Source organism: Galeopterus variegatus, unplaced genomic scaffold, assembly GCF_000696425.1.
Source record: "Galeopterus variegatus unplaced genomic scaffold, G_variegatus-3.0.2 Scaffold748, whole genome shotgun sequence".
NCBI classification, from domain to species: Eukaryota; Metazoa; Chordata; class Mammalia; order Dermoptera; family Cynocephalidae; genus Galeopterus; species Galeopterus variegatus.
Genome location: NW_007726859.1, coordinates 470195 through 480463, shown reverse-complemented (window position 1 = coordinate 480463; position 10269 = coordinate 470195). Strand labels below are relative to the sequence as shown.

The 10269-nt window shown below is 33.8% G+C and overlaps 1 protein-coding gene across 1 annotated transcript in view; it reads right to left on the bottom strand.

Moving 5' to 3' along the window:
• Positions 1-2534: 2534 nt before the first annotated feature.
• The window catches only part of CCDC18 (coiled-coil domain containing 18), a 49602-nt gene continuing 41867 nt past the window's right edge, over positions 2535-10269 (bottom strand). Inside the window, exon 17 of the mRNA XM_008572041.1 lies at positions 2535-2695. Within this exon, the coding sequence (XP_008570263.1) occupies positions 2564-2695 (132 nt within the window). The 3' untranslated portion in view covers positions 2535-2563. The remainder of the gene's footprint in view (positions 2696-10269) is intronic.

Below are 10269 nucleotides of genomic sequence, written 5' to 3'. Positions count from 1 at the left end.
CTGATTTAGTTTCTTTTAGGCTAGGGCTTATGGACCCATGTTGGTTTTCTTTACTAGGTTAAATAGCCAGAGCAACTGGTAATAGCATTCAAAACTATGATCCCATCTCTTTATAGTGATAGCTTGCTCTAGTTCATATTATATTAATTTGAAAAATTTCCATTCCTCTCTCCCCTTTAAATTATACTTTGGTTATTCTGTAATTGTTTTGCCAATCCAGTAAGTACAGAATAAGTTTTGAGCATCCCAGGTTTTAAAAATCTATTCTTTCCTTGAGAGATGCACAGATTTAAGAACAATACCCCTCTCCCCCTAAATAAAGTTTTATTTCTTCTGAGTGAAGGGTGAGGCTGCATTATATTCACTCTGCCTATTTAGTGTATACCTTTTTTTTTTAAATTTCATGTTTACAAAAAGCTGTAGAACTATATCTTGGTACAGAAGATTGGCCTCTCAGAAAAGGGTCACGTGTGGCATGACCTTGTGAAGTTATTGTGGCTATGACTTAATCCTCAGCTTTGTAGGTAAAATGAAATCATTCAGAAAAACTGATGCATGGCAATCAAATTCACAAAATACTGATATTTAACCCCAAATGCCAATTTATAAATAAAAACCTATACTGGTCCATTATTACTTTCTCATTTTACCAATGAAAAGTTGTGTGGGAAGCAAATGTACAATTACAAGGTTGCATGGTAACCATGGAATCAAAACAAGGTGAAATTAATTGGACATGGCCTGCAAACACAAGAAAATGGTCTCATCTATTATGCATGCATCTCTGGTATAGCCGTAAAGTAAACAAAACATTTAAACTGGCCAGTTACAGTATCCATACTGCCAATTTTTGCCTCTCTGGCTAAGGTGACAAGTGATAACCAGGGTAGATTTATAGAACATAAAGTATTCCTAAAAGATTCTGAAATATACCTAGGAAAAAGAACTAACCCAAAAACTGGACTTCATGTAGGCACATGAAAAAGGGGGCTAGGGTTATTATTTTTCAGTATTAAAGGGAAAAGTGACTCCCCAAATCTAGAAAAGATGAGGACATCTGAAATTGCAAAAAATCTTCAAAACCAGTCTTTGATCCATATCTATATACACGCCCTTCCCTCTGCTTAAAATATGCCTCTTGCTGCCCACATACTTCTCCACAGCACTTTGCTTCTCTCCTCACCACCACTCCCCTTCCTCCATGTCCCCCACCTTTTGTCTGATTTTACTTCTCATCCTTTGGTCTTAATTTAAAAGTAATTTCTTCTAGGAAGCCTCTTCTGACCTCCTAGATATGAACTCCCACAGCACGTTCTACTTCCCCTTCATGGCACTTATCCCATATTTAATAGACTGATTGCTCTTCTTCACCAGAATGTAAACTTTGTAAAATAAATGTTTCTATCTGGCTCTACATTTTATCTTTAGTGCTCAGCAATGGGCTGCCACACTGATACTGTGTTAGCAGAAAGGTCTTGATGAAAACAAACTAAGGTGACATCAAAAGGCAGAGTGTACATTGAGGAGAGATAACAAAGTAATGAAACGGAAACAGCAGCTTAACTCTGTCAAGAATCTAGGGCCATGAAAGTGTATGTGTGAAAAGAAGGGTAGCTAGACTGGGAGTGTGAGATTGAGGAAAACGTTTTTCTTATGTTAGGAGAGATGTGATCGTGTTTAATGCCGATGGGTGTCTTAGTCCATTCCAGCTGCCATAACAACATACCATAAACTGGGAAGCTTATAAGCAACAGAAATTTGTTTCTCACAGTTCTGGAGCTGAGAAATCTAAGATCAAGGCTCTGGCAGATTGGTTTTTGGTGAGGTTTTTGGCAGATTGGTTTTGGCGAGGTCTGTGTACTGCTTTCTGGTACAGAGACAGCACCTTCTCACTGTGTCCTCACATAGAGAAAGGGGTGAGGGGTCTCCCTCAGGCCTCTGTAATAAAGGCACTAATCCCACTCATGAGGGCTCTGCCCTCATGACCTACTCACCTCCCAAAGGCCCCACCTTCTAATACCAACACCCTGGAGGTTGGATTTCAACATATGAATTTTGGGGTGATACATTCAGACTGTAGCAATGGGAAAAAGCCAGAACACAGGAAAAGATTGAAGATATAGTTGAAAGGAAATAACTGATGAAGGGAAGTCTCAGAGGAGACAAAAAAGGGATTCAAAACACAAGCGTTACAGATTATCTACCTAGAAGGAAACCTAGCGTTCACGAAGATGACAAGGAAGTAAACTGAATGCAGATTCAGATTATGTTTTTAAATTTAGGGGTAGGATATTGTGGGAATTCTCTTCTGATGGCTGCCACTCTCTCTTTGAAGTCAGAAGTGAAGTCATCTGCTAAATGTGTATGTATCTGTGTGTGGGTGTCCTGACAAATTTAAGAAAAGTTGTGAAAGTTTGACTCAGTTGGAGAAAAAAATTAATAAAGACCAAGAAGGATTTTTAGGCAATAGCGGAGAATAACAAATGTGTACGTTAGGGTAAGGTTATACTTTACAAAGAGATCTTCAAAATTCAGAGGTTTAAAAAAGACAAAAGTTTATTTCTCACTCATGTAATAATCCAAGGAGAGTACTCCAGGTCATGTAGGCACCCAGGTTCCTTTTGTGTTTTCCACCATACCCTCTGGCATTTTCCTCATCTGCATGGTTGAAGTTAGGTTGCAAGCAATTCCAGCCCTAGGGAGAGGGAAAGACCTTGAAAGAGTACATATATAAAATTTTGATGCCCAGGCGTGAAGTGCCACACATCAATTCTGCTCTTATTCTACTGGCAAGAACTTAGCCACAGACGGGCTAAGAAATGCAGTATCTGGTAATGGGCCCTGCTAAAATTCTGTTATTATAGAAAAAGGGGAAGAACTGATTTTGGTGAAAAATTAGCAGTCTTCACCAAAGCAGGGTTGTATGCTTTTCTCTAGCAATATACAACAGCTTAAATATAAAGGAGAAAAAAAGTTAATGAATTCAGTAGTTTTCTCATATAATTAAGAATCAGATATCTTAGGATAATGGCAAGTGATTTGAAATGATAGGCCATCATAATATCTAGGCTAAATAAAAAATGAATAATATAGCAGCTACTAGTTAACATTTACTGATCACTTACTATATGCCAGGTATTACTGTAAGTGCTCTAAGTGTACTGACTCGTTTAGTACTCATAATAACCATTTGAGGTAAGTACCATTATTCTGTTTTACAGTTGAAGAAATAAAGGCACAGAGAGATTAAGTAATTTGCACAAAGTGACACAAAAAACTAGTGGCAGAGCCAGGCTCATAACTAGCCAGAATTAACCTGGTTCCAGAACTCACACTCTTGATCACAGGATTATGCTGCCTCAATGATAGCAACTATTGTCTATTGAGTACCTACTCTCTTCAGATAGTGTACTAGTATTTCACATGCATTACCTTATTAATCCTTACCAGAAGCTTCTAAGTAGATATTCATTTTATTTTACCTTTAAGGAGACTGAAGTTTAGTTATTTAAAAACTTGCTCAAGGTCATGTAGCTTGTAAAACGGGAGAAACCAGGATCAAATCCGGATATGTCCGACTCCCAATCCCATTTCTTATTTTTAAATTTCTAAAATATTTTATTGAAGTAGAATTTATGAACAGTGAAAGTCAGCTACTGTAAGCATATAATTCAGTGAGCTTTGACTAATGTACACACTTTAGTAGCCAGCAACTTAATCAAGATAAAGAACATTTTTGTTACCCCAAAAAGTTTCCCCCTGCCTCTTTCCATTCAATTCCCCACCCCCTAGAGGTAACCACTGTTCTGATTTTTATTATTATAGATCGGTTTTGTTTATTCTTGAAATTCATAAATGAAAATAAAACCATGTAATATTTACTTTTGTGTATAGTTTCTTTCATTATGTTTTTGAGATTTATCCATGTTACTGTGGTTTAAAGTAGTTCATTCTTTTATAGCATTCAGTTGTATGAATATATCAGGGGCTTATTCATTATTTTACTGATGGACATCTGAATTATTTCCAGTTTTTGTTAATGGATGAAAAAAGGTACTATGAACATTAATGTACAAGGCTTTTTGGTGGATGTATACTTTCACTTCTCCTGGCTAAATACTAATAAATGGTATTGCGGGGTCATACTGTAGATGTATATACAATATTAAAAGGTACTGCCGATTTTCCAAAGTGATTCCAAATGCTCCACATCATTTGGTGTTGTCAGTTTTCCTAATATTAGCTATCCTAATAGGCATCTCATTGTGGTTTTAATTTTCATTTCCCTAATGACTGAAGATGTTGAATACTTGTAAATGTGCACATGACCATTCACACACATTCTTCTGTGAAATATCTGTTCAAGTCTTTTACCTATTTTTTAATTGGATGCTTGTCTTTTTATTACCGATTTATAGTGAATTCTTCATGAATTTTGGATACAAGTGCTCTGTCATAGATATTTATAGCTATTACCCTTTAGTCTGCATTTTCCTTTATCATGAGTTTTGATGAGAAGTTTTGAATTCTGATGAGTCCAGTATTAACTTTTACTTTTATAGTTAGTGCTTTCTGGGTTCTAAGAGATCTCTGCCAACCCCCAAGGTCATAAAGTTATTCTCCTATTTTTCCTCTAAAAGCTTCACAGTTTTAGCTTTTACAGTTACATCTATGCTTTATCCTGACCTAATTTTTATATATTATATGAGGTAGGAATGATGTTCATTTTCCAATCATACCATCATTATTTGTTTAAAGACTTTCCTTTCAATATTGAATTAATTTAGTGCCTCATTGAAAATCAATTAAATAGACATATATGTTCATATATATGTAAATATATATTAAATTATATATAAAATATATATTATTACTCTGTTCCATTGATATATTTATAGACTCTCCTTTTGGTTTTATTAATATCATAACTTTATAATAATTCTTGAAATCAGGTAGTGTAAATTTTCCAACTTTGCTCTTTTTCAATATTATTTTGTCTACCCTAGGTCCTTGATATTCCCAATTATAGAACTGGCTTGTTGATTTAAAAAAAAAAAATACTTATTGGGATCTTGTTTGGGTTTCCATTGAATCCATAGATCAATTTAGGTAAGAACTGACATCTTATCAATATAGAGTCTTCCTATTCATGAACATGGCATATACCTCCATCTCTTTAAGTCTAATTTGTCTTGGCAATGTTTTATAGTTTTTGGAATACAGGTCTTTGCGTCTTCCGTTAAATTTATTCCAAAGTACTTTACGTTTTTTGATGCTGTTGTAAATATTTTAAAATTTTTATTTCCAAATTGCTTGCTGCTAGAAATACATTTAATTCTTGCATACTGATCTACATCCTGTGAGTTTGCTAATAAACTCACATATTCTAGTAATTAGTTTTAAAATTCATTAGGACTTTCTACACATATAATCACGTCATCTGCAAATAAAGATTTACATTTTCCTTTATAATGTTTACCTTTTTTTTTTCTTGCCATATTATACTGTATAGTACCTCCAGCATAATATTGAAGAAATGATGAAAGCAGACATCCTTGCCTTGTCCCTGATCTTAGGGGAGAAAGCATTAATTTTTTAACCATTTAGTATGATGTTAGCTATAGATTTTTCATAGATGTTCCCCGTATCCCTAATTTGTTTAACTTTTATCCTAAATGGGTGCTGAAGTTTTTTCGAAAGCTTTTTCTGCATCCACTGAGATAATTATATGTTTTTTTCTGTAAATCACATTAATTGATTAATTTACTTTTTTTTTTTTAAAGATGACCAGTAAGGGGATCTTAACCCTTGACTTGGTGTGTGTTAGCACCACACTCTCCCAAGTGAGCCACGGGCCGGCTCTCATTAATTTATTTTTAAATAGGAAGCCAACCTTGATTTACTGGGATAAGATCCACTGGGTAATTATGTAACATTCTTTTTTATCTCTGGATTTGGCTTGGTAATATTTTGTTAGGAATTTTTGTGTCTATGTCAGGAGTTGACAAATTTTTTCTGTAAAAGGCCAAACTGTAAATATTTTAGGCTTTGTGGCCATACAGTTTTTGTCAACAACTATTCAATTGTGCTGCTACAGGGGAGAAGCAGCCACAGACAATATACAAACAAAGTTTTATTTTCAAATCCGGGACAAGCCAGATTTGGCCTGAGATATTTAGTATGCTGACTTCTGTCTGGTCTATGTTCACAAGGGATAACTTTTTTCATGTGACATTCTTGTTAGGTTTTTGTATTGTGGTTATGCAAGCCCCATAAAATGAATTGTGAAGTTTTCCCTCATCCTTTATTTTCTGAAAGTTTCTGTAAAATTGATATTATTTCTTCCTTAAATGTTCGCTAGCTTTCACCAGTAAAACTATCTGAGCCTGAAGTATTCTTTATGAAAATGTTTTTTAACTGCAAATACAGTTTCTTTTACAAATAAAAGGTTGTTTAGATTTTTTAGTTCAACTATGTTACTTTGGTAAGTTGTGTTGTTCAAGGAATCACTCCATTTTATCTAAGTTGTCAAATATCTAAGTTGTCAAATTTTATGGCATAAAAGTGTTCTTAATATTCCCTAATCAGACTTTTAAATGTCTACAGGACCTGTAATCATATCCCTCCTTTCATTCTAAATATTGGTAATTTGTATTCTCTCTTGATCACTTTGGTTCTTGAATGCCAGATACAATTACTATTGGAGGTACAAATGAGACTGGTAGAAATTTGATGTTTTCTGCCCTTTTGTGTCCAGAAATTTTGGCTTGTTATTTAGTTAAATCTCTCAGGCTGAGAAGAATAAATCAGTAACTTAACTCTTAAGGTCAAGTCGCTAGTAGGTAGCAGTAAAAAGATAAACTTTATTCTACTGCTGATGAATAATTACAAATTAGTGTTGTTCAAATGATACTATCAACATATTAATAGCTTTAATATTTAACTACCAGAAAAGATTAACTCCATATTACTAAGTTCTTACAAATTACTTATTTCCACTTATGAATTTAATATTTGGTGTAAAGCCATTAATACTGAACTCTTGAGAGATTTTTAAATTTGAAGGCTTAAATATGTCATCTTAATTGTGCTGCGCTATTTTTATTCTACCATGTAGCTAACCATTTAGAACACAGACTAGCCCAAAGTCCATCTTTTGATACTTACAACACATCAATTTCTTAAGAACACATAACCTGCATCATTATGTTAAATAATTCTTCCTGTAAAACAGGAACAATAATAGTATCTACTTCACAGGGTTGTTATGAGGATTAAATGAGTTAATAAATAAAGTGCCTAGAATAGTCCCTGATAAATAGTAAATACTAAACAAAACCCAGCTACTTTTAGTATAATTATGAACCTATGGCAGGATAACTTCTAAATTCATATTACTAATTTAAAAAATTAAGTATTACTAGAAAAATAAGCAAATAATATGGTAGTATGATTGAAAATTTAAATTACTCAGTGTATATATTATGCATTTTAACAATGATTTTTACATGAAAAAAACAAAGAAAAGAAAGCAGCAAGTTTAACCAAAAAATAATGAATAAAATGAATTAATTTTCACTAAAAATACAATTAAGTTTTAGAAGAAGGGGCTTTCTTTAAAAATATTGAAAAATAAAATTTATTAAAAAGCAATAAAATAATCACTTCTATGAAGTATGAGCTACATATAATAAGTACCCAAAATTCCATTTTTTCATCACATTGATGTCTTCTTTTAATCACATATTTTCTCCCTAGGATAATGCAAAATAATAGATTAAAATATGAAATATTTTTATACTCTTTTAGCACTATAAGTCCACTGTGATAATCAGGAGCATAATTTACAGCAAGAGTGGGAGATACTTAATCAACTGAAAAATCTGAATCAGAAAAAATCAATAATGGACCGCATGGATATAAAAAACAAGTAATTCTGGTTTTGGAAGGGTGGGTGTGAGTGCAAGGTTAAACTAAACTGATTTTAAAATTCAAAACAGGGGACATTAAAATAAGATGTTTAGACAGTGTCACATTGTAGTTTGAAGGCACAGTAAAGGGCAAATGGCCACATGAAAAAAGTCGATGAAAAGAGAGAAGAAGCTGAGCCCGTGGCGCACTCAGGAGAGTGCGGCGCTGGGAGCGCAGTAGCGCTCCCGCCGCGGGTTTGGATCCTATATAGGGATGACTGGTTCGCTCACAGCGCTCACTGGCTGAGCGTGGTGCAGCCAGTCTCAAAAAAAAAAAAAAAAAAAGGACAAAAAGTAAAATAAAATAAAATAAATAAACTTAAAAAAAAAAGAGAGAAGAATTAAAAATAGCAGAAAAAGAAAAAGACAAAAGGGAAATGTTTGCATATAAAAGCAGCAAAACATAGAGAAGTAGAAAAATAGAGGTAAAGGCCTAGGAGATTTAAAAAATACAGGTCAAATCTTCTTGTCACACCTTGGTCTTTACTTGGGCTGTGAATCTGAAAACGTTATCATGTCTCTAGGTATTTACCTATACTCCAGCTTCATCCTGTTTTTTCCATCTTTGTTTCCCCTATAGCTGATTTTCTCATTTCTTATTTTCATTTTACTGCATGGTATATATTCCATATTTTGTAAACTAATTACACTCCTTTTTGGAAATAATAGATTGAAATGATACTTCTCATAAATGGCTAATAAACTGTGAATGAGCTAACTAATCAGCATTCACAGCACTTCCACTGGTCTAATCCAAAATAGGATTAGAAGTGGAGTTAATGTGAAGTCTCTGAACTCCCTAAAATTGTGTTCAAAATTGTGTGCATGTGTAATATTTTGAGTTCTGAAGCTGAAAGCAGAACACTGCTGTAATTAGAGGCTTTATTGTGAATGGGACTGCCAATATAGTTAATCGTTCAGAAAATCAGTACTTGGTTTGCAACACAAGAAAGGGAGATAACTCTTATGACTGTACATTCTGGATTAAGGCCAGTTGATGCCCTACACACAGCCCAATGGTGCCCCTTGGCCCTTGCACTGCTTAAAATAAATTGCTTAAGGGTCCTTTACACAAATCAGCTGATGAAGTAAATCCTACCCACAGCCAGTCAGCTGGTTTCATTCTTGACAGAGTGAAACTCACACCATGCATTGGAAATAAATGTAATATCTGATGACACCTTCAAAGCAAACTTTTAAACTTTAGTCACTTACCATACCAAAGAAAATGATTTTTTGACAGTACAGATTAAATCTGAACATGGCACATGAAGACAATTAGAAAAAGTTCTACTAATGTAAGGAAGGATGTATAGAAATGAAAAGAAGTGCCACAGTCTTTGTCTTGGATCCATTCTAAAAAAAATTTTTTTTAACTTTTTAGACCACCGAAGTTATCTTGAAGTGTTTGAAAATGATGCAAATGGGCATTTGAAAAAAGCTGACATTATTTGAAAGGTATTCTTTATTTCCATAGGCAGACTACAGATTAAATGCTATATTATAAAGCATAAGGAATATGAGGAGCAAAGTGAGAAAGTAATTAGAAAGAAGAGAAGAACCAGAAAAATGGAAAATCATAAAAGTCAAGAGAAGATAGAAATGTAAGAAGGGGGAATGGATACTGTTAAATCTACAAAAGCTGAAAAGAAAGAAGCTACTAAATTAATTTATAACGAGATTTTTGTGACTTCCAAGAAGACAGTTCAGTAAATTTAATATTCAAGGGCCAAATACAGAACAGAGTGAGAAGGGTGGTATGGAGGTAGCAACAATGGACATGAATAGAGTGGGTATGAATTTAAATGAAATGAAAGTACATGTTCAAGGGGTTCTCCCTAAAAAAAAGAAGAGGATACATCTTTCTCTTAAAGAGAAAAGGAAGAAAAGAAGGAAAGGTGAACACAGAGCAAAGAAATATTTTAGGGTCAAAAGGTATAAAGATGGGGAGAGTTGGCTTTTATTCTTACTTTTTAATAATGGCTAGTCAGTAAATAAACTTTTCAAAGGTCAGTGATAGCTAACAAAAACTTATTCTGATCCTCAAAACTTACTTTCTCTTGATTTCTCTCATTGCACATTTCTTCTCCCTATTTTTCATTTCACTTCCTGCTGTCTCCCTTCCTCTGTCTGTCTCTCCCTTTCCCCCCATTATCTCACATCATACCTAGTATTTTTAGTATTAGTTATACTTAATGCATAAAATTTAAAATCTTTATTTTTCCAATAGTAGTTTTTTTCTTAGAGATTTTAAAGTCACTTTTAAGTCACTTTTCTGTGAATTTAAGGTTCTTTTTTT